At 39.8% G+C, this 25,287-nt stretch overlaps 1 protein-coding gene across 8 annotated transcripts in view; it reads left to right on the top strand.

Moving 5' to 3' along the window:
- Positions 1 to 25,287, top strand: part of LMBR1 (limb development membrane protein 1) — a 132,922-nt gene that overhangs the window by 87,654 nt on the left and 19,981 nt on the right. For all 8 annotated transcript variants that reach the window (XM_024990682.2, XM_059885581.1, XM_059885582.1 and 5 more), the window contains 6 exons: positions 8,524 to 8,604; positions 10,855 to 10,931; positions 11,574 to 11,651; positions 14,725 to 14,798; positions 14,996 to 15,086; positions 16,291 to 16,357. In XM_024990682.2, the coding sequence (XP_024846450.1) occupies positions 8,524 to 8,604; positions 10,855 to 10,931; positions 11,574 to 11,651; positions 14,725 to 14,798; positions 14,996 to 15,086; positions 16,291 to 16,357 (468 nt within the window). The remainder of the gene's footprint in view (positions 1 to 8,523; positions 8,605 to 10,854; positions 10,932 to 11,573; positions 11,652 to 14,724; positions 14,799 to 14,995; positions 15,087 to 16,290; positions 16,358 to 25,287) is intronic.

The following is a 25,287-nucleotide window of genomic DNA, read 5'->3' as shown; positions in this document are numbered from 1 at the left end:
CCAGGAATCGAACCCGGGTCTCCCACATTGCAGGCAGACGCTTTACCATCTGAGCCACCAGGGAAGCCCCAGAAAAGAATATTAATTCTACTGGTAATACTAATTAAATGGTTTCTTTCAGTAAGACACTGACGTTTGGATCCAAGGGTCTGAAACTGTAGGAGACATCTTGTTACAATTTATTCAGCTTCTTGAGCCATAGAATCACTTCCATGACAATAAAATATGGCCCAAATAGTGAGATGGAGGAGGGATGAGGCGAGGTGGCTGAAGAGATACAGTACCAGTAGCTGGAGAATACTTTGGAATAATTCAAGACTCAAGTATGTATTCTCTGAAACTGAGAGAGAGAGATTGCTCTGTGTAGACGATCCAGATTTGTTAGCAGGAGATGAGTTTAATGCACATGAGCTGCTTGTGTAACCACACCCAGATTATGATGGTGTTCCCAAGAGTAATGTGTAAAGTAATCTTAACACCTTATCTGGCTTAGGGTACACCACCACCTTGTAGCTAAAGTAGGAAAAAAAAGGGCCAAACCTTTCATTGTACACAGTTTCATATAATGTTCCTAAAGTTGTTTAATATTCTGCATATTGCCTGTGATCATTTTATAATGAAAGTATTTTGCATTTTCAAAATTGTGTTGGATAGAAAAAAATCTCATATTACTTGGTTCAGTAACTAGCCATATTTTTGTGCATATGTCAGAAGTAAACAAACTATTTTAACAAATGCTAGCATTGCAAATGGAATAGAAATGGAAATAGAGTTTTTGAGCGTATGACTTGTCTGTCTCCTCTATAGATGGTAATGGTGTTTGTTCATGCCCAGGTGGATGTTTTAGAGATTGCATGTCCAGGCTTCAGTTTTCAAAAGCTTTGTGGGGCCTGTCTAATCACCAGTGGCTTTATGGTGTATAGTAATTGGTATTTGCTTAGGGGATGGAGACTGTTCATTCTATGAATTATTAGGAGTCTTGGGTTTTAACAACAAACTCGTTTGTCTAAGTGACTGGGAATAATGAAAAGTATTTGAGTGACCTCACATTCTTGGTGACAGAGATAACTTTGGTCAGTTCAAAGTACTAAATATAATCAAAACTTTAAAGAATTGCTTAGATAATGGATTTTATAACTAGCTTTCTTTTGTCTATACACTAAATTTAAAAGTTAAATGAAACAATATATACTAGAGGCATCTGTTTTCAAGTAGTAATCATGGAGACTAAGTTTACGACCCTGGATTGTTTCAGTTCAGTTCAGTTCAGTTCAGTTGCTCAGTAGTGTCTGACTCTTTGCGACCCCATGAATCGCAGCACGCCAGGCCTCCCTACTGATTTGTTTAGGGAGATTGTTTTCTTGCTTCATATTCTTTGAATTATTTACATAATCATTTGGAGATTTATATTGGTTTTTAGAAATGCAGTGTTATATATCGTACAGTAAATAGTGTCTGTCCTTTAATATATGAATATGTGGCAGTTAGGGCTCTCTTACATATTAAGAAAAGGTGTGAGGACAGCTTAATTGTTGAAATGCAGGACTTTGGGAAATTCTGTTATCTTGGGAGGAAAATATTTTCAATGCCACACTAGTTTTTCAGCTTAAGAATAAAGCTGGGAAAAGTTGCCTTCAGCTATTAGTTTTCCTGAATCCAAAGAGACGGGTGGGGCAGGATCAAAAATACTCATTTGATCAAAGTTATTGGCTCTGAAGGGATTCTTACCTGTGTGAGAAAGATGAAAGGTGTTGTTTTTATTGCATGCTAGTAACAGTGTAATTTTGAACTAATTGGTGGTGAACTGCCAATCACCTAGGGGGAGTGCAAATAGATGCTCTTACAATTCCCTTTGAGGTAGTGAAGTCTTATGTTGAGGCTGGAAGGAAAACAGAATAATACCGTTAAATTGACCTTAAATGAGCTGCTTTGTGGTTTTCTTGGAGAATCCCTTTTTATTTTTCATGACTAGTCCAAACAGGTTTTGTCTACCAATTTGACTTATTGACTAGACAATGCTGACATTGAACATTTTAGATTCATTTTGAAATAAAGTAATGATAACACAGTTCTTTAGGATATTTTGGTGATTTTGTTGGTATAACTTAAGTTTGTATAACATTCCAGTACTTGTTTGTGGTGTGTCGCGGCTCCTTACAAGAGCCATCATTTCCTTTTATACTGGAATATTCTGCCCAAACAAGCTTACTTTTCTCACGTAGGTAATGAGATATACGGTAAAAGGCGGTGATGTCTTTGAAACTTGTATTATTCCAGATGAAAATCTAGTCATTTAGTGAAACCATAATTTCTTTTAAGGACAATAAGTATGTATTCTTGATTTTAGTGTGCAGGTCACTCAGTGTTTATTAACTACCTATTGTGTGTCTAGCATTGTGTCATCAAAAAAAATAAAAGCAGTGTTACGGAAACATCACTTTAGTTATTTTCCTTTGAAAACTTTGATTGGCCTGGACATCTGTACTGAGCTTCTTAGATATCACACCCACAAAGTAGGCATTTATGTCTTTTAATTTTACGTTAACAGCAGGAATACTATCTACTCTGATTCCCTTTCAAAATTCTGAATAATTATCAGGTTATTATTTCTAGCAGTGAACTGGTTACTGGGATTATGCTTTTCTTTACAAGCATAGGGGATGAAACATAGTTTGGGATTGTGTTTGTAATTTATTAGGTGTAGAAGTTAAGTGAGCATTAGCTACAGATGCATACCATATAACTTATAAAGAAATGGAATGAAAAGTAAAATGTTCTTTACCTCTAAGACTATTAAATTCAAAGATACTTGAAAATCTTATAATGCTGTGCCGTCTGTAAATCTCTGTTATACAGAAGTACCCACCAACTCTGTAACCTAAGTGTCTGTCTTTCGCTTTGGTTGCCAGAAGCTCTGGGTTTGCAGTAGCAGTGCAGTGGTTTGGGGCACACTACCTGAGTACCTCTCTCTCTCTTTCTCCCCAGTCTCTAATCAACTGTATACTGGGAAGCAAAAAACTCATTAGTTCTGGAAATAGTGTATAACGTTTTAGTGCTTTCAAGAGCTCAGGTTCTGCCAAGGGAAGAAGATTGGATTTCTGTCTCTTTAGTGATGGGCAGTGGTGAGAACGGAAGTGCAGCGGGGACGGTCCTTACTTTGCTAGAAACCCAGGTGAGACGGGAGCTTTCTGGTTCCACAGGAGGGCTTAGTGCGCCGTGTGCCTTGTGCCGTTGGCCTGAACCCTCTCCTGAGTCTCTGCCTTTAAGAAAGGAGTACTGTTTGTAGCCTGAGAGACACCAGAGCACTGAGTCTTCTTCCTCCCGAGTTGGTATTTTGGCCGGTTTATCCCTAGTCTCCAAGAGCTCCAGTTACTGGCCCTGCAGATGTCTGTCACTGGTTGAGGGCTGGTCTGCCCGGAGAGGGATGAGGGAGCAGGAGCAGCAGATCTGGGCGTGGTGTGTGCTCAGGGCTAAGCGTGAGGGCCAAGGTGAGCATCTAGAGACCGTGCTTCTGATTGAAGTCAGCTGTTGGGAGAGACGAAGGAGAATTCGTACTCAGCCCCCCAGAGCAGTACAGTTTATCAAAGAGATATGACTAGAGCAGAAAAAAACTGCCTAGAACGTGGGGACAAGTTTTAAAATTTAGTAGACGAGAGATGAGGTAGTCCTTGTGATAGACAGAACAGGGTCTCGCGGAAGCGTCCAGGTCCTCCCCTCCCGAGCCTGTGCGCGCGTCTCCTTACATGGGGACAGGGCTTGTGCACTGCTTCAATGAGGGGGTTGCGATTATCTTGGGTGGTCTGGTGGGCAGGCACCGTGTCATCACAGCAGCGTGAGGAATGAGCGACGAGGCAGGCAGCCACAGAAGGGGCCGTGACACAGAAGTAGAGGGTGGAGTGGCCCGAGGTAAGGCCCCCGAGCCCAGGAGTGCCAGCGGTCTCCAGAAGCCGGTTCTCTCTGGAGTCTGCAGAGGGCGCAGTCCTGCCCCGTCTCCAGGTTAGACTCCTGACCTCCGGAATGGAAGGCAAGACATCTGTGCTGCTTTAAGTCACTGAGTTTATGGTAGTTTGTTACAGCAGCAGTGGAAAATGATACAGTCCTTCTGAAAACTGAATCAGTCATCTGGTGGAATCAAGTGAGAGAAGGGAAAGTACAGAGAGAAGGAGATCAGTAATAAAATAACAGACATGGACTACAGGGCTAATATACCTCATCTAAGTAATATCCAGGGGGAGGAAGAGAACAACCAGGGGAAAAGCAAATAAATAACAGAAGAAATAGTCAGCGAGCTGAGGAAAGAGTTGGGTGTACATTAAAAAGGTCACAGAGTCCTAGGTAAGATTATTAGCAAGAAATCGAAAAGATCCAGTTATCCTATTAGATTCGTGAATTCTAAGAACAATGGTAATGATAATAAAAGGTTTACTGGCTTTCACATAGAAGAGTCACTTACAAAGGAGAGAGAGAGAAGAATTAGAGAAGAATTAAACTTCCCATGGAGCACCTGTTAAGGATTATTGAGTACTCTGGAGTCTTAAGGGTGCAGGGAAAATAGCAATTAAAAATTCATGCATTTCTAAAGATGTCATGTACCTATTAGGACAGAAAAAGGCATTCATTTATTTATTCATTTTAGAGTAGTATATTTACTGACTAGGTACTTTTCTAGTCATTAAGGATATGGTAGCTCCATACCAATGGAAGAATGTAGTAATAATCTTAAACTAAGTATTTTTAAAACCACCTCAACACAAACCATGGTTTAGGAGGGGTGGGTGGAAAGCAGTGAGAGAATGGTTTCTAGAAAGCATTGTGAAATTTCACCTTGGTGGGGGATCAGTTACCTAGTAAGGTTTCCCTCTAGGGTTTTATGTTGAAACAAATATAAATCTTAAGTCTGTGTGCTCAGAATGAGAAAGTAACCACTGAAGTGTCAAATTAACATGAGGGAAAAGAATAAACAGAAATTCCACTTGGTGGGGAAAGAAGAAATGATAAGCAAAGTAAAATAAACAGGAATCACGAAATCACGTGAAAGGGGGGAGGGCATCAGTCTCAGTCACAAGCCAGCTTGTGGGCAGCGGGGCTCAGGGCCTGGGTGTCACTGATATGCTGCTAGAACACCCGCCTTGCAGCCCTCTCACTGTGCAAACTTACAGTTACATGAAACTATCTCCTTATTTTTGAGGTGAGTTTTCAGACAAGCACAGACCTAAAAGAAGGAGAACTTGAGCAGAGAAGGCCGCACAAATGTTTTGAAATTTAGTAGACCTGAGAGAATTTTAGAAGTAACTAATTCAGCAGACCCAAGGAAGCTGAATCCTACACCATCTGTCCTTGATTAATACCCCAACCCCTGAAAGTCCACGAAGTGGCAGCAGCAGACACCTGCCAAAGTGGGGCTGAATGGGACGAGTTAAGACCAGGAGGACTGGCTGAGAAGCCTGCTCATGAACGAGTTTGGTCCCCCATCTCGTCCCTGTCTCCAGGGTCTCAGACCACTGCCTCTTCCCCACCCCAGCAGTAGGGGGCGTTCTTTTCCAGAGAAAGGAAGCCTGTGGCCTGGGCCTGGGCCAGGGAGTGGTGGATCGATGAGTTCTCACAGACTAAATGCCTGGGCCCCTGGCTCTCTTTGCTGGGACAGCTGAGCTCTAAAACCCTGAGAAGGAGATCAGAGGAGTCTTCTCTGGGGACTCCATCCGTCCAGGAGAGCCTTCCAGGCTCCTAACAGTTGGGTGCCCATGAAGAACCCGCTGGAACACCCAACAGGAAGTCTTGTTGCAATTGTAGAGTTTCAAATCAAATTATCATTTTAGTGCTTCCTTCTTAAGTATGAACCGACAGCTCAGACTCACCAGACTTAAGAGGAAGACTTCTCCCAGGAAAGTAGGAACCAAGACAAACACGCAGTAAAGGGTGCTGGGGGAGAGCAGAGCACGCACAGGAGAAGAGCGCGTACAGGTACATCTGTCATTAGTGTTCCGGGAGAGGCTGGGACCGCGTCCATGAGAAGGGCCAAGGTTCCGTAAAAACGGAATAGCTGGCGAAATTTAGAAATGGTAATATGTCTACAGGATTGGAAGATAAAGAAGATAGGTCAAAATAGGCAAAAATAAGGTGGAGTTCGAATATTAGAGAACCAGTTCAGGACATCTAACATCTAACTAATAGGAATTCCAAATGGGGAGAGCAGAGAAAATGAGATGGATGGGATGACAAAATCAAGCAGATGTCCCAGTCCTAGAGGACAGGAGCTCGGGGATTGAAAGTGCTCACCCAGGGCCCAGGCTGGGGCACAAGAGTGACTCCCGACGCCTGGACAAGGGGGGAAATGAGAAGCGGTTCACACTCAGGCCCAGCAGGAAGAAGAGCTTCACACCGCTCAGCGCCATCACTGGGAGCTGGCAGACGGTGGAGCAATGGCATCACAGTTCTGGTGGAGAAGTAGTTTTGACCTGGCTAATGAATAATAATAAATCTGTAAACACTAAAGGGAGAGGCTCCCTTGCGATTTCTTGATTTTCCTGCATTAACTATTACTTGACGTCTACAGAAGATGAGAATTTAAGTCTCTGTAAGTCACACGCCTTGTCATTCCTCATTTATATTTTTTAAATGAAAAGTAATCTATGTTTAACCAAATTTTAATATTGACTTGGATAGTTTCAAAAAAATTACCTCCCATTCATCTTTTCTTTGCAAGCTACTGGAGGAAATAAAGACATTTGGGAGGAAAGTTTAGCTTTTAATTAGTGGTAAGTGCATAAAAAGCTAAGCAAATGGAAAAAAAAGATTAATTCTGGGAGTAAAAAAGAATGTTATGGAAGAAAGGAAAGCTAATGGTAGTATATTACATGGGTAAGCAGTGGATAAAATTTGTATTGTAATAATGTAGACATTGAATATTGATCTAATCAGAATTATCAATATGATGTCTGAAGGGTGGAGATGAATATAAAAAAAAGCATTAAAGACAGTGGGGGTCATGATGTAATGATAAAAGGTGGGATTTATGAGGGACATGCTACAGTTTTATAGGAGCCCCAAAATCTTACCAAATACAAACACATAATGAAAATATCTTAAAAATTGAGAAAAAGCTAATCAATCAAAGTACAGTTGTAGTGGGGGGTTGTTAGTTTGCTCATTTCAGAATTTAGTAAATAAAATAGAAATGAGCTTCCTGAGTGTCTCAGTGATAAACAATCTACCTGCCAACGCAGGAGATGTGGGTGCAATACCTGGATTGGGAAGATCCCCTGGAGAAGGAAATGGCAACCTACTCCAGTATTCTTGGAGGGATAATCCCATGGACAGAGAAGCCTGGCGGACTGCAGTCCATAAGGTTGCAAAGAGTTGGACATGACTAGGTGCCTGAGCACACACGCATGGAATTATTGGAGAAACAGCAGAAAATATAAATAGGGCATGCGTGTTAAAGTAACAACGGGAAATGTCATTTACCCTTCATATCGGCATAACTTCAGGAGTTACAATATCCACTGCTGGGAAGACTGGAAAACACAGATCTTCTTAACTTAAGATGGGTTACCTCCTGATAAACCATCATAAGTTGAAAATACCTAACCTACCAAACACAGTTTAGCCTGGCCTACCTCAAACAGGTGCTCAGAGCACTGTGCTTAGCACACTTACGTTAGCCTACAGTTGGGCGAAATCATTTGATATCAGATGTGTTATGATGAAGTGTTGCTAGAAATATAAATCACAACATTTGAGGGGGAAGTAACCTTTAAATATCTTTTAAAACTGTAAATGCTCATATTGTTTGACTCTGCAGTCTAAATTTTGAGAATCTGTCCTACAGAAATAATAAAACCAGAATGTGCTGTATGTGCCTAGAAGAATGTTCATAGTGGCAAAAAAATTGAGGAAAACCTGAATATTCATAAATAGAATAATTCTGGATAAAATTGACGTATGTCCATACCCAAATATTTATTCGGCTGTTAAGTTGGGGCTGTTTGTCAGCATGGACATATCATTAACTAGGAAAGCACGTGGTGAAATAATGTCTGATTTTCCCTATTCTTATAACAAACATAGTGAAGACTGTGAATATGATGAAATATGTATCTGTGAGTATGTACTTGCAGATGGAGAAAGCCTCACCCAAGCTGCTGGCAAATTGTCCCGTTCGGGAGGTGGGATGAGGAGGAGGCAATTTTGATCTTTCACTTTTTATTACAAGCACGTGATACTTTTGTAATTAATTAAAAAATTAATAATAGATCAAATAAGAATTTTACCAGAGAAAACTTTTTCTAGGAATCATGTAGTGTTTAATCAGCAAGCACTTGGAAGTTTTTCGGGGTACAGAAGTGGATGTATGTTTCTGTGAATCACAGCAGCCTTTGTTTTCATTATCAGTAATCAGGATTGGCAGTGTGTTTTTTGTATTTTCATTAACTATGAAGGCTGCCTGTTCTGGGCTCTGCCGTTCCACTTCTTTTTTTTTTTTTTTCTGCCGTTCCACTTCTAAAATGTGCTTGCTTTCACTAGGACTGCCTTCATCAGTGGAATATAATGTAACAGAGTTGGAGCAAGAACTTGAAAATGTAAAGATTCTGAAGAAAAAATTAGGTATTGTACATTTTTTTCCTTTTTTCCTCGACTTATGTATTGGACTTCGTTTCTTATTAAAGACTTTACTGCAGTCTGTAATACTTGTAAAAATTATGAAATCTCTGTGTTACAAGCTTTCAGTCTGCCTAGAACCATTAATAAAGAATGTCTTTTAGTTTGGAGGAAGGATGAACATGGATTTATTCACTTTTTTAGTAGCTGTTTTGTATGTGTACAAAATGAGTTTTCATAGGTGATGATGCTCAAATATATCACTCCACTGTCTTTCACTTGTATTATTTCTGATAAGTAATCTTCTGTGATTCTTATCTTTCAGTTCCTTCTTTTCTTTGTATTTGTCCTTCTTGAGATCTGGGGCATTTCACGAGTATGTGGCTTAATGTCTTCCATCCCCTTGGGCAGTTGGTCATTGTCTCATCAGATACTGCAGCTGTTCCTTTTCTTTTATATCCTCAGACTTCAGTTACAATATGCTGGACGTTTTCACCCTTAAATTTTTCTGTTTTCTCTCCTTTTTAATTTATGTGCTTTGGTCTGATGTTTTCTACTGATCTGTCTTCCATTTCACTCTTTTCAGCCACGATACAACTGTTGTCAGAACTATCTGTTGACCCTGAACTTCAGTCACAGTGTTTCTCAGCTCTAGAATTTCCATTTGGTTATTTTTCTTGATTCAAGTTGTGACATTTTCCATTTTGTTGCTTATACTAAGCATATCAGTTATTAATAGTTGCTGTAAAGTTGTTTTCTTTTATGTCCCGTATCAGGATCTGCTGAAAGTCTGCTTCTGTTGTCTTCTTTTTCTCTGTCCTACCTCCTGGTAACATTTCTCATACAAAACTGTACGACTCTGCATGATGCTTTGTTCTCATTGAGAGGATTTACTTTCACTTCTGGTTAGAGTTAGAGTAGGGGCAGTTAGAGTACGGACAGGTCAGTCTAGTCTGTCTGGGCTTAAAGTCATTTGAGACTGGGTTTCGGTCTTCGTGAGGGCTCGTCTGTTTCCGATTTGTCCTTCCTCCTTGGGTACAGCTTGTCTTTGGTCCAGCTAAAAGCCTGCTTGCTCTGTTGTTGACTCTGACCCCATCTTCTTCATGCAGTGTAAGCCTGACAGAAGCAGTGCTCAGCTTCTCTGCCTCCTTCTGCCCCCTTTGGTTCCTCTTCTGAGCCTCTGAGCCACTGATGCCTTGAAGGGGAAAGCAGCTGAGTGTTTTTGCTCTCTCCTTTCCCTGTGAGCACAGTCTCTCAAATTCTGGCTGCCTTGGTAGCTCCAAGCCCTGCTTGTGTCTCGCTGGCTCTGTTGAGCGTGCTGGAAGCTTTGCTCCAGCATCGTTCTCTTCTGCCTCAGCATCTGTGTTATTCCCCAGCCTTGTGGGTCTGTTTGGAAAGCGCTGTGTGCGGGAGCATGGTGCACACTGAGGCCCCGTCAGCTCACCTGGCAGAGAATGGCCCTCAGCTTCCGTCATCATGGCAGCTCTCTGATATCTTCACACACACTGCTTTTTAAAAAATTAAATGTGATCCAGCTTTTCCAGTTGTGGCATAAGGATTGGGGTGAGACAAAGTAGATGTAGGTACTAGAAGTAGAGTTTTGCTTCCAGCCTGTAGAAAACCGGGAGTGTTTATCTTCAGGTTCGGGATTAGAGGGGATTCTTACCCATGTTACCCGGTACTCCAGATTTCTGCCAGTGTGTCAAACTATCAGAATGTAAATATGTAAATTAAAAAAAATACAGAGATAACTGTATTTTCAGGAGTAAGCTGTATATCCACAATATATTTCATTAATAATTGAAATGTCTTTGCAGCATTCCCTGGTGGCTCAGACAGTAAAGAATCTGCCTGCCATGTGGGAAACCTGGGTTTGATCCCTGGGTTGGGAAGATCCCTCTAGAGAAGGGAACGGTAACCCACTCTGGTATTCTGGCCTGGAGAATTCCATGGACAGAGGAGCCTGGCAGGCTACAGTCCATGGAGTTGTAAAGAGTCAGACATGACTGAGCAACTTTCACTTCACTTAGCAGTGTTAAGATTTGAGCATCATAGGATTGAGCTGTATTTAATGTAGCAAACTGATTTTAAAATTAGTTTGTGTAGGAAAATTAAAAACAATTTATGGCTTTAGGAAAATATTTATGTAAAAATAATACATACTGGTTGTAGCAGTAGGGAATGAAAATGTAAATCTGGAGAGAATTTTTAGAAATTGCTGAAACATTCATTATATTTTGTTTTTCCTTCTAATAGAGAGGCGCAAAAAGGCTTCAGCATGGGAAAGAAACTTGGTGTATCCTGCTGTTATGGTTCTTCTCCTCATTGAGACAGTAAGGATTTATTTGCTGTTAAATAAAGCAAATTATTTTCTATTTACTTTAGCATTTGTGTATGGCAATTCCCTTAGCTAAATGTTTTCAGGTAAACTGGTTTTCTGTCAACAGGCTTAAAATCCATGTATGCTTTTTTTTTTGGTAAAAATTCAGTAGAGCAAGAATTAAAATTAAGGGGAATTTTTAAAAAGTTCTCAAGATTATCTGTTTCCTCACAAAAGCAGGAAATTCATTCTTTTGTTTCAATTGAAAATTAAGAAGAGACATGGTGTTGCTGATACCCGGCTCAAACTCTGTGATAGGGTATGAAAATTATTGCATTAGTTCTGATAACATTTTAACCATCTGTTAAGTATGTGCAGTTGGGGGTTTCTAGTTGGTGAAATTGGTTAATAAACGGACCTATGTTACTAGCTTTTGTCTTAAGCTTTGAGATTACAGTACTTTGCAGAATTTTTGAGAATTTATTCTGAAATTTTTATGGTCTCATTATTTCAGGTTTATATGTAGAATTTTGGTCTTTACTGCTTTTCCTCTATTCTAAAGCATACATTTGGTTGGTTACTGAGATTTTAATATATGTATATTGGCAAAATGTCTTTGAAATTCAGAACTGATGGTTTACTTTTTCTGTTGCAGTCCATCTCTGTCCTCTTGGTGGCTTGTAATATTCTTTGCCTGTTGGTTGATGAAACAGCAATGCCAAAGGGAACAAGGGTAAAGTAAAACGCTTGCTGCTTTCTTTCTGTTGCTAAAGTCTTCTGTGTCTTTCTCTTGCTAAAGTCTTCTGTGTCTGCCCCGAGCGCTTCAGATAGGTAGATGGAAGTGTCCACCTTTATGTATGTATATACTTCAAGCTGTGTGAACTTCTTTATGCAAGAGCTTTCGTAAACAGTGTTTATAAACTATGTTTTTTGTTTCTAATTTCTTATTTTAGATTGTCTGGGCCTTGTATCAAGTGTCAGAGTTTCCTTTTATACTTTGTATTAGAGTTTATCTTTGTTTTACTGAAATTCATATTTGTGATCCTTTAAGAAAATGTATATTCTGTGAAATAGTGAAATATAAAGAGTTTATGTTGAGATGATTGGATGGCATCGTCGAGTCTATGGACAAGAGTTTGAGTAAGCGCTGGGAGTCGGCAATGGACAGGGAAGCCTCGCGTGCTGCAGTCCATGGGGTCGCAAAGAGTCGGACACGACTGAGCGACTGAAGTTTGCAAAAGATCCAAATATGGTTGTAAGGACTCATGCTTCAGAAGAGTTAGACATTGTGTGAACTTGAATCAAAATGTTCAGTTGTTGGAGGGAGTCAGATGTACTTCTTTTCACAAATTGACTTATTAATTTTTTCTCTTTTAAAAAAATTAATGATTTTATTAAATTCCAGAAGTTAGTCTATTTATATATATTTTCCATATGGAAAGTAATTTCCACTAAATACTCATATAAGCCTTTCTTTTTCTAGGTGTCTTTATTAACCTTTGGATACTTAAAGTAGCCTTTACGTTTTGACATTTTATTAACCTTTTTGAAGTTAGCACCTTTGCCATTTCCCCGTAGAAATGACTTCAAAACTTTTCCAGACTTTTCATTCTTTGGGGGGGAAAAAAAATTTCCTTAACTCTTTCTAGGATCTTCTGTCTGGTCTAAGAATTAAATTGAAATGAGACAGATTAACAGAAGAAAACTTTCAATTATGTGTATAAGGGAGCGCTGTAAGAATAACGAGACCCCAGGACAAGCTGGGTAACTGAGTCTTATATTGCATCTTAGAGAAGAAGAGGGTAGGGCTTGTGCTTTGCGGGGAATAAAGGCAGTTCTCCTGGAGATGGAGAAGCAGCCGTTTGGTAAACAGTTGGGACCCAGAACAGACTTTGGTCTCTAGGTCCTGCCAGGTTCCCGGGACCACATGCAGCCCTGACCCTGGAGGGCCTGGCGACAGTGCTCGTCGTGGACCAGGGCCTCTGTCCACACTCTTCCAGGCAGTTACGGGGTGAAGCGGAGGCGGGCTAAAGTGGAAGGCTGGCTGTCTTCTGTTTCTTAAAAACAATCAGCCTGAAGTGACTGACCCTCATGCCAGAGAGATGCCTTTTGCGGTAGCAGACTTTGCTTCCCTACACGCCTCTTCTCTCTGCACCACATGATCCACTTTTTGTCTCACAGAAGAAAGCCAGTATTTATCTTAATTCCTTTCCTTCAGTCCAGGATACAGAAGCGAATTCTTTGGGCAGTATTTTCAGTTTAACTCCCTGCCCCAGTGCCTTCAGCACCTGGTCACCTCTCACCGCTGGAGCCTCCCAGCTTGCTCCAGGTTCCTGATCCACTAACCGACAGCAACAGGGAGCAGCCCTCTTCCACCCACAGCCTCGTCCTCGTCACTGTTTAGACACAGGTCCGGTGACGGAGCAGGGAGTCCCCACCGTGCTGACCTCTGTCCGCTTTTTAACCCAGTTGCATGTAGTGTACACTGGGTAAGGCCCAAGCCCCGCCACACACTTGTGTACCGTTCCCTTCCCGCGTGGTGGGCAGGGACAGACACGTGGTGGGCTCTGTTTATGATTGTGTAATAAAATCCGAGCGTCTTACTCCTGCCCGTAGGCCTTCTCTTGAGACAGAGAATGTTTCCAAGGTGTTTTCCATCTGAGTTAATAAGATTTCTATTAGCATTATTTATTTTTCTTCAAAAGATTGACAAAAATTGACAAATTCTTTGTCCCTTACCTTATTTATATATGAAATTTCAATGAGTATTCTAACTTCTGTATGCCTATACAAATTAGGTTGTATAAATAATATGTATAATGTTATTTATTGTTTTTTGTTTTTTTCATTAGGCTGACTTTATATTCCTAATTATCCTGGTGTATCTGTTACGTGTCATTGAAGCTGATACCAGAATAATAGTTCGTATTCAGAGAGTTGCTTTAATTAGTAAGCTTAGAAAAAATTGTCCCTACTTCAGTAGGAAATGAGTTTTTGCCTTTCTGGCCTTTTAATAAATACTGCTTTTCTTGCTTGTTTTGTTAAGTTCCAGATAAAAGTAGGTTTTGAGAATAGATATAATGTTTAGGAAACAAGGTGCAGCATTGCATTTGAAAGATCTGTGTTGATTAAATCCCTGAACTCCTTAGGGGATGAAACTTTGACGAGCAGTAACGGGATGCGAGCATTCCCTGTCTTCTGTCCTCAGCTTACTCCTGACGGACTTTAGTTGTATACTTTTTATATGTTGCCTCTGGGTTCAGACAATTAATGTTCTATTCTTACTGTACTATTATATTTAAAGATTTTTTTTCCCAAGAGTATTTTAGGGTTTAACGATAAACGCAGATAAAGAATCTACGTGCCAGTGCAGGAGACTCAGGAGACGCGGGTTGAATCCCTGGTTCAGCAGGATCCCCGGGAGGAGGAAATGGCAGTCCACTCCAGATGTATTCTCATCTAGGAAATTCCATGGGGTCACAAAGAGTTGGACACCATTAAACGTGCGTGCACAGACACGCACGCACGCACGCGCACACACACACATCATGTCATTTGATAAGTGACTTAAATTGTATCTGAGACGAAACAGAAATGTTTGAGCTTGTTGAGTGTTACCATGTGGCTGGTTTCGCTGGTGAGTTCAGCCTCATCCCGTGTTTTATTCTCCTTTGAAAGCCTAGATGTTATTCCAGGGTATTAAACATTTCTAATTTCAACTGTCCTATATTTATGAAACAGCAATTTTAGGGAAACCAAATGTAATAGTGTCACTGAATTCTGAAAAGTGTTTTTTTCCCCCCCAGGGGCCTGGAATAGGAAATGCTTCTCTTTCTGCTTTTGGTTTTGTGGGAGCTGCACTTGAAATCATTTTGATTTTGTATCCTTTCTTTAACTGAAGTTCTGTCTGTTAACAAGTTTTCTGGGACAGTGGTAATTTACTAAGACACTTTCCTGCAAGAAACACAAGTCAGTCTTCCTCAAGCACTCTGAGTGGCATTTTGTTCTGTTTTCCTCTGGGCCTGTTGAGGACTTGAGGAAACATTCTTCGGAGAGTTTTTTCCTTGATTCTCACAGCTATCTCATGGTGTCCTCTGTCGTCGGTTTCTACAGCCTCCGAGTTTTTGGAAATTTCATTCCCAAGAAGGACGACACAACCATGACAAAGGTAAGGTCCTTTTAAGTCTTAGGTGGCTGTGCCCCTCTTTGCCTTCCAGGACAAGTGGACTGTTTTATTTAGTGGTCGCCCTGAATGGTTCCTTGCGGTTCTAGGTATTTGTTTGTGAGTTGCGTAAACACACACTGGAAGATTTTCAAAATGCGGAATGAGTGGGAAAAGGATGTGCTCTGTTTAATTTGGATGGTGTCCATTCACTTGTAAATGCGGAGAACCGCAGAGCTTGTTAACCAGCTATAGAAGGCTCCTGAAAGGACCCTTTTTTCCTGCAAAGAAAACGTATTGCTAATGAGTAACTTTGATTGTGCTGACTGTACTTCAGGGAGCTTGTTTGAAATCTGAAGAACTTAGTTGCTACAAGTAGTAGAGACAAAGTATTTCAAATTTGAATAATTAAAGCAAGACGGAAGAGTTCTATTCAGAAACATTTTGTAGTCTGAGGCTAATTTGACTTTCTACAATATGTCATCGGCTTCTGAGTAACAAAGGCTGTTATCTTATATAGAGACTGCATTTGTAAAATATTCCCACAGGCTGACAATGAAGAATCACAGGAGCGGCTGGCTTCTTTTTTTTTTTTTATGAGATTTTCCTTATTTTCAGCATATTCTAAAGGGAAGGTGTTATTTTTACATATCTTTTTCTGTCTATTTAAAATGTTATAGCTTCTTGAGATATTTAGCATAAGTAAACGTGAGTGCTAATCTGTGCTTCTGGCATCTTTTATTTAATGAAAGAATAAGCATAGGGTATATTGAAATAGAATTGCTAGAGTTTAGGTGTTTTAGATTTCTGGATTTTGGCTTTACTTCTTAGTTTACATTAGAAGTAGATATTGTATATCCTGGGCTGTAGTCTTGGCTTTAAAAACAGAGTCATAAGTATTGAAGTATTAATTCTTTTTTAACCTGTTAGGTGAATCCTTTTGAAATCAGCCTCTGTCATTAATGTAAAATGCAATTTTCTCTTTGTGTCAGGTACCATAAATACCTTCTAGAACTTACCAATAGAACTTTAAATGTCTGTAGAAAACCTTTCTGGTTCTCTTTGTTTTTTGTATTGAATAGTATCATTAAGAAGTTAGCAAAGTACTGTAGGTAACTAGAACGTACAGTAACTTGCCAGTATGTGAGTGGATTTTACTTAAGCGTGTACTGTGTGGCTGCCCAATATCCTTCCTGATTTCTCATAACAGATCATTGGGAATTGTGTGTCAATCTTGGTTTTGAGCTCCGCGCTGCCTGTGATGTCAAGAACACTGGGTAAGTTTAAATGAGAACTTTTCACGTAAAGTCTGTACCTTTTCAAGTGTCTTTTCTAAACTTCTAAACTTTTCCCAAAAGATCACTCTTTGAAATAAATTATTTCTTCCCACGTTATTTTATACCTTTACTTCTATAATTTATTTGTATATAGGGCTGTACCAAAACAAGCACTTTTATCAAATAAAGATCATTGATTTTTTTCAAATGCTTAGAAATATTCCTTTCCAAACAGTAGACTTTATTTTTTTTCACTGACTGGTTAAGCTTTTGAGTCCTCTAGTGAGGAACTGTGAAGTTTTTGTTTTTGTTTTAAATAAAACAATGTTTAATGTCTAGAAAATATTAAACTAATTTTTTCCTACATGAAGTGTTTTTAAAAACGTATAATTTAGTATGTGGTTTAAAAAATTGATAATCTGTAAAACGTACTTTAAGCTGCTTTTATGTCCAGGGCATAGTCTTGAAAGCAGTGAGAGCTTTGAGAGCACTGACATACCCACACTGACTTAAAGGGTGTACTTTAGCTCCTTAGTTTTTACTTGCCTGCCATTCATATAGTTTTCTTAATTTTTCGATGTACAAGAATATTTTGGTCGTCTTTTAAAAGTAAAACATTTCCACTTTGTCATTGAAACAGTTGAATAAATCTTCATTTGATGTTCATATCTTTTGTAAAACACTGTAGCAGACTGTATTCTCAGTTATTGGCTAAATATTGTTTCAGACGAAAGTTTCCACTAGGCAGTTCTGTTCCATTTTCTAGTCTCAGATTTTGACTTGAGCGTTCACAAATTATTTTTTAAAATCCCATTATTCAACCTTAACAACTAGCTAATGACAAAAATTGCAAGTAACTTTGAATTGCTTTTGTTTTAGCTCTTATGTTGCCTCCATTATTTATTTAAAACTCATAGCTCTCAGGGATGCAGGCTGTGCCAACAAAGTATAAGCATCATAGTGATCTTCATAATTCTTACAGAGAATTCCATATTTTAGTAAAAAGTGAAATCTAAGTGTAAGTGTAAAAGGGACTGCCTTTCCACAGACTAACACAAAGCTCATTTACTTAAGAGGTCTTATTTCCTTTGTGTTGCGTCATAGGACTTGTTATTGTTTTGACATCTGCTTATGGTGTGCTCATCTTGAAAATGCCGAAAAATACATTTTTGTAAGTTGATTTGTAGCTGTTGTCATTTGTATTATGGAAGTCCAACAATTTCTGTGATGTAGCCAACCTACCATTTTATCATGTATGAAATTCACTGCACACTGTTATTTAAGATTAATTGTTAATAGTAACATATACTGATTTTATGGAATAAAATTACATGCTGAGTACCATTTTAATACAAAGAAAACAAATTAATGGCAAAATGTGCTTTTTGAAGATCAACACATTAAATTCCTGAGTAGTTTGCCATAGAGATAAATAAAAAGAAGAAAAAGAAAGATGGGACAATTAAAATGCAGCTAACAAACGCCTGGCCCCAGCTGTCCAAACAGGATTAATGGAGTGTATTAGGTACAGTGAGTCATGTGGTGCTTTGCAAAATATCAACACACACTGCGTTACATGTTATGCCCAGTGGCACTGAATAGATGAAAAGAAATAAATACGTTAAACAGATTCATAGAGGCTTTTCACAGTATTAAAAAAGCACATTTCTAGACTAAAAGAAAAAGCTTTATTTTAGTCTTATGGGAAATGCAAACTAGAGAGTTACTTTGTCGCTCCTCTGTTAACCCTTTAGAGTTGAGCCTTTGATTTTAAGAAGATAAAATACAGAGAATTGTCATGAATATTATCCTAGTGTATAACGGGATTTTGATTTACTAGCTGAAAAGCTTATAAGACTAGAATAGAGGATGTATTTAACAACCGAATTCCAAGCTGTGAAAGTTTTCGCTCTTTCTCATTGCCTCTCACAAGGGAGTCCTGACCTTAGGGTGCTCTCATTTGCTTCTGTGAATTCAACCAGCATTCTCAGTTAAATAAGAAACCAAGGAACAAGGGAAATTATCATTTACCTGTATAAGTGCAGTTTTTCTCTTATTTTAATCATTTTTAGTAATGAGAACTTTAACTGAAAATTAGAAATATTTTAAATCCTGTATAAATAATTCATTTGATGATATTTTTGCTTCAAAAATGAAAATGTTTTTTAAACAGTGTAATTTGCCAATTGCTATTGCTGCGCCATAAGTGTAAAATATAGCTTTAGAGTTGAATGCCTGGTGTGATGTGACAAACTTATTACAGAATTCCTCTGAAATAGCTTCCTATCTTTAAATAGAGAAGATTTTGTACTAATTTTAAAAATTGCCACTGAGTAGATTTTAGAAGTATATCACTTAACCACAAAGCATTAGGTTGCGAGGAGCATTTTAGCCATGTATTCTTAGCCAAATGAAATTAATAGAAAGAATAGCATTTTGTCCATGGGAAACATGAAGGATCTGTGCTTGAGATTTTTTATTCGAACTCTTTAAAACCTTTTAAAAGTGATGCCATACCAGGGGATATGATTTCTAAAGTGTTGTTTTGTTGCCTATATATAGTGTGCAGTTTTTAAAGAATCCAATGTTTTTGAGGCTATGATGTCCATATTTTTAGTAATCAGTTTACTCTTTGATATAATGAACTCTCAAGATGATTAGAGGAGATGGTTGACTAACAAAGTGAAAATAGAAGAGGCTCAAATCTAGTAAATTACCTATAGATATCCAGATTTTCTATAATAAAATGTTTTAAAGGCAGCCGTGAATTTGAGAATAAATTTTGTGAGATTGCGGACATGTTCCTTGTTATTCTTAATCAAGAAACAACTGAGGGATTGACAGTTTTTACCTTATTCTTTATTTGAAATCTCTTAACAGGAAAAGTTTTCTCAGATACAACCAATAGACTTTGAAATACTGTTACTAATTTCTATTATGAAATTATTTTTATAGTTATGGTTTCATCTCAAAATTTTTTCTGTAAATTTTAAGTTATTCAAGGCCCAAGTGCAGATATATATTTTTATATTTAAATTTATATGGATGCTTACTCTATTAAAACAAAAAACCCCGACTTATTCTTCCAAGTCAGCTGGAATCTGTTTTTGGTGTTTCCATGTATTATTTCTCATCTGGGTCCCCTCTAGCTCATCATCTCGCAGGAGATGAAGTGGATTATTCTCTTTTGTTCCTTGATGGAGGGAGCATGTTTAGACACTGGTCCTTCGAGGGAGAGGTCCTTATTTGGGTTTTGTGAATGTACTACTAATCTTTACCCCAAGCTTTCCCTCTCCAGTGTGAATCAGAAAGAAATGATCCTTAGACATGACAAATGAGAACTCAAAAGTATAAATCATGATATATATTCCTAGTTATGACTTTCATGTAAAAGTAACTCTAAAGCCCTGTATTGAAAATTTCTTAGCAAAAAATTCTATGTGACTTCATTATATTCTGTTACATCGAAGAGAGTAATAAATGAGTGGTGTGACTAACTTTTGATTGATTACTAATGGTCTTATAACTGAACAATAAATTTGTGTATCTAGTTAGGATTTTTAATAGTAAAAAGAGAGCATTCTGTGTCAAATGTCTGAAAGAATTCAGAGAGTCACCACTGCTCACTCCTCAGCATTCACGTTCCCGGGGTCCACATGTCGCGTCCTTCTGATGCTGCTCTTATTTCAGAGTCCCTCCTGCCTGAGAGAAGGTTGTATTGGCCACACATTCTAAAGAATTTAGCCGGCTGTTGACATACATTCAAATCCCTTGAATTTTAATTTGATATAAAATATTTTTTCATATGAAGATAATTTCAGTTAGGATTATTCAGTTGGAAGATATAAGATGTAGTTTTTTAAATGTAAACCACAGTAAGGTTATAGTTTGCATTGAGAACCAAGACCCTCCCACCCTGACTGAGAATACTTAAGAGCACACGTGTGCATGGCCAACTCTGAGACCGAGGAACAGGCTATCTCCTCCTTTGTAGGAAGTTCTATTTTAAAATTAGTTTTTAATAAGTATGTACATGAGCAAATTCTACTTATAAAGGATATTAAAAATTAGATCTCAGGCTTAAATTCCTTATGACCACCACTTTTAATCCCAGTCCCCTCTTCAGAGTTTCCAAGAACCAGTTTAATGTGTATAGTTATTTAAAATCTTTTTCTGGGTACACACACACACACAGACACAGCACTATGTAGAAAATTGAAAACTCTCACCTGGGTATTATTTTATGTGACTCCTGACTTCAGTGTCCACCCAGTAGGAGTTAGAAGAGGTTTCGAACTCATTTCTTGTACCAGAATTCAGTCAGCTGAAAATGAATTTCAAACTAGAATACTTACCTCTTCCTGCTCAGATCACCTCTGGCTTCCGAGTCGCCCAGTTGTGTGGGTTTTGCTGTTGTCTTAATTGTTCTGCCGCACTTGGCGCTTTGTAAGCCCTCTTCTCAGATCTCCTCTCTCTTCATTTCTGGGCACCACTCACTTTTTCTCCTTCTCCTTCTCCGGCCGTCCTTCGACTGTCTCTCATTGCTCGTCAGCCTCACCCACACACTTGCCCCCACCGCCCTCCCTGAGCTGGGGCAGCGGCCGCAGCCCTGTCCTCCACGTGGCGTCCCGCAGCTCCTCACATGGGCCGTTCCGACAGCAGGACCCATTCGTGCGTGTGTGTGCGTCTGTCCTCCCCACTCCTTCCCTCCTGCCCTCACTCCCCTCCCTTGTCCTTCCCTTTTAGTCCTCAGGCACTTTCTATACCGTGCACCAAACCAGAGAGTTGGGAGTTGCGTTAGGAACCTCCATGTCTGGTACCAACACCTAAGGGCCCTGCTGTTTTCATCTTGTTACTCTCTCTCACGTGGGGCTTCCCCGGGGGTCCAGTGGTGAAGACTCTGCACTTCCATTCAGGGGGCATGGGTTTGATCCCTGGTCAGGGAACTGAGATCCCACATGTCACACAGCACAACCAGAGAAAAAAATTTTTCTCACATTCACTCTGCCTTTCCATTTCCTTTAATAAAAGAAAAGTGAAAAGAATCAGATTTGTTTGTCAAGTAATCAAAGCAGAGGGTTGAGTGTATGGTTTTAGTTTAATATTTCGTTGTGAAGGATTGCTCATGAGCTGGGTTTTAAACACATGTTCTTTCCTCTGAGGAGAGGAGAGTAGGAAGTACGGCTGAAGCAAAAGCACTAGTGTTAGCCATTCACTGGTGTGTCTGACTCTTTGCGACCCCGTGGACTGTAGCCGAGTGGGCTCCTCTGTCCATGGGGTTCTCCAGGCAAGAATATTGGACTGGGTTGATATTTCCTTCTCCAAAGGGTCTTCCCAACCCAGGGATTAAACCCACATCTCCTGCATTGCAAGCAGATGCCTTACAACTGAGCCACCTGGGAAGCCCTAAAAGCACCAGGGAAGTGTTTAGTTTTTCAGATGAGGCCATGACATTGAGAGCTACTCTGGAGGCCCCCCATCTTGGGAGAGTTTCTCTAGGAAGAGAGTGAGTGGATCTCTATTGGAGATCTTAAACGTTCACTTGTTTTAAAATTAGTACTTTAGGTTTGTTCTTGGACTATGATTATAGTTCCCTTTCATTTAACTTTAGTTTGTATTAAAATTCATATACATTAGTTCATCTGGACTAGTAAGTTAAATTGCCTTCACATTAGGACAAAATGTATTTGTAGCATATAAACAGTGATGACCAAAATTGATTTGATATTTACAAGCACACTTTCCCATCTCCAAGCCCACACTGGCTCACATTGTTCCCACAACCCTCCCCAGCTTTGCTCTACCTCTCCAAGTCTTCTCATTCTGTAAAGACAGGTCAGATCCTCTGTCACGTGTGAAAGGTGTTTCGGATTCTTGCTTCAGCCTTGTGTTACACTTGTTTTAAAAAGAGAAAAAGGAGTGAAGCATTGGACACATACTCCAGTGTGTTTGAACCTAGAATACACTGTGCAGAGTGAAGTAAGCCAGGCACAAAAGGCTCCATAGTCTGTGGCTCCTCTCGCATGGGGCGTCCAGAACAGGAAAATCCGTAGAGACGAGAGTGGTTAGCGGTGGCCAGAGGTGAGGGGGCAGTGGAGAGGGCTGGGGTAGTGATAGAAATGTTTTTCGGTTAGATCGAGATGGTGGCCAATACTTGTTCTCTGGCTTGACTTGTAATCTTATCCCAAGGGTAAGTTTTTTTCTTAAATTTTTATTTGTTGTTTTTTTTTTTAGCCTAGCTGACATACAGTATTAGCTTCAGATGTTCAGCACAGTGATTTGATGCTTATGTACATTATGCATTGATCCCCACCATAAGCTTAGGGTGAGCATCTGTCATACAGAGTTATTACAGTGTTACTGACCATATTCTCCATGCTGTATATTAAGTCCCTGTGGCTTATTTATTTAATAACTGGAGGTTTGTACCTCTTATCCCCCTTACATCTTTCACCCACCCTCCCACTTGCCTCCCCTCAACCTGTTTGTCCTCTGTATCTGTGAGTCTGCTTTCATTTTGGTTTGTTTTTTAGTTTCCACATATAAGTAAGATCATATGGTGTTTGTGTTTCTCTGTCTGGCTTGTTTCATGATACCTCTCGATCCGTCCATGTGTTGCAAGTGGCAGGATTTCAGGGTTTTAATGGCTGACTAATGCTGCCTTGTGTGCATGTAACTGTGTGTGTATTGTGTGTGTTACATGCCCTTTATCCATTCCTCTGTCAGTGGACACTTGGGTTACTTCCATATCTTGGCTGTTGTAAACAATGCTGAGTGAACATCGAGGTGCATGTATATGTTGAATTAGTGTTTTGCTATTCTAGCCTTCTTTTCTTTTCTGTTTGCATGAAATACTGTTTTCCATCTCCTTTCTTTCAGTCTGTGTGTGCCTTTAGATCTGAAGTAAGTCTCTAGTGAGTAGCGTATAAATGGGTCTTGTAATTCTTTTAGCCACCGTATGCCTTTTGATTAGAGCATTTAGTTCATTTATCTGTTTTAAAATAATTATTTATGGGTACTTATTTATTACCAGTTTGTTAATTGTTTTTAAGGTTTTTGGGTAGTTCTTTGTTTCTTCATTTCTTCCCCTCCCTTGTGATTTGATGACTTCGTTTAATGTTATATTTGTATTTCCTTCTGTTTAGTTTTCATGTATTTTTACTGTTTTTATGTTTGAGGCTAATATGATATTCATGCATAACAACCTCCTCGGTATAGAGCAGTCCATTTTAAGTTGATGGTTGCATCAATTTGAGCAGTTTGTAAAAGCACTGCATCTTACCCTCTTCTTCCTCACACTTTATGTTTTTGGCATCACATTTTATATCTTTTTATTTTGTGTGTCACTTGACTATTGTTTTAGATATGGATGTTTTTCACTACTTTTGTTTTTTAACCTTGATGCTAGCTTTACTGGAGCTTCCCAGGTGGCTCAGTGGTAATGAATCTGCTTGCCAGTGCAGGAGATGCAGGAAATGTGGGTTCGACCCCTGGGTTGGCGAGATCTCCTGGAGGAGGAAATGGCGACCCACTCTAGTATCTTGCCTGGAAGATTCTATGCATAGAGGAGTCTGGTGGGCTGCAGTCCAGGGGTCGCAAGGAGTCAGATGACTGCGTGCATGCCTGCTGGCTTTACAGGTCACTGAGCCATTACCTTTATGCTTGCCTTTACTGGTGAGATTTTTTTTTCTTTTATAATTTTCTTGTTTCTAGTTATGGCTTTTTCTTTTCCCTGTAATGAAGTACCTTGTTAAGCCAGTTTAGTGGTGATGAACCAACTTTCTTAGCTTTTGCTTATCTGGGAAATTATTTCTTCTTCAATTCTAATAATCTTGCTGGTTAGAGTATTCTCGGTTTTGTCTTTTCCCTTCAGTACTTTCATATATTATACCAGTCCCTTCTGGCCTGTAAAGGTCATACTGAAAAACCAGCTGAACTGTGGGGGTTCCCTTGAATGTGATTAGTTGTCTTTCTCTTGCTGCTTTTAAGAGTCTTTCTTTAATATTTGACATTTTAATAATAACGTGGCTTGGTTTGGGTCTGTTTGGGTTCATCTTACTGGCGAGCACATCCTCCACCCCTCTCCCCCACCAACGTTTACTCATGCTCTGATGGATAGCCCAGCTCCCCTCTTTCTCCTGCAGTGACAATGTGTTCCTACTCCCAGTGCTTCCGAGACGTGTGCCGTTAGATTAACGTCCAGCCTCTGTGCGCTGGCACAGCACGGCATTTATGCCCACCTGTGTGTCCCACTCAGTGCTGCAGCCCTGGTTCAGGTTGTGACGGGCGCTCTTCTGATGTGCTGGGGTAAGAATCGAATACAGCTCTGTCCATGAGGTCCTTGAGTGTGTTACTTTGTCTGTGGTGAATAATTTCATCACCACCTATTCCCTGGCATAACCTAACATGTCATTTGAGAGTCATCTCAGCCATTAACTCCACAGATAAAGTTTTCCTTGAATTTCTCCCCCTTTAAGCTCCCTCCTGCATACTCCCATAATACTTCTCTCTGCTGCTGCTGCTGCTAAGTCGCTTCAGTCGTGTCCGACTCTGTGCGACCCCAGAGACGGCAGCCCACCAGGCTCCCCCGTCCCTGGGATTCTCCAGGCAAGAACACTGGAGTGGGTTGCCATTTCCTTCTCCAATGCATGAAAGTGAAAAGTGAAAGTGAAGTCGCTCAGTCGTGTCCGACTCCTAGCGACCCCATGGACTGCAGCCTACCAGGCTCTTCCATCCATGGGATTTTCCAGGCAAGAGTACCGGAGTGGGGTGCCATCGTCTTCTCTGGATACTTCTCTCAGTCCTCTGCATATCTGCCGTGTCACTCATCACACTGTATTCTGACTGCTCACGTTTTGCTCCACAAAACTGTGTTCTCCTTAAGGAAAGCCATGGTCAGGTGTACCCAGTGTCTGCATGTAGCATTTAGG

The sequence above is a fragment of the Bos taurus genome, chromosome 4 (assembly GCF_002263795.3).
Source record: "Bos taurus isolate L1 Dominette 01449 registration number 42190680 breed Hereford chromosome 4, ARS-UCD2.0, whole genome shotgun sequence".
Taxonomy (NCBI): domain Eukaryota; kingdom Metazoa; phylum Chordata; class Mammalia; order Artiodactyla; family Bovidae; genus Bos; species Bos taurus.
The sequence above is the reverse complement of the archived record's forward strand: the minus strand, read 5'-3'. Positions and strand labels throughout refer to the sequence as shown.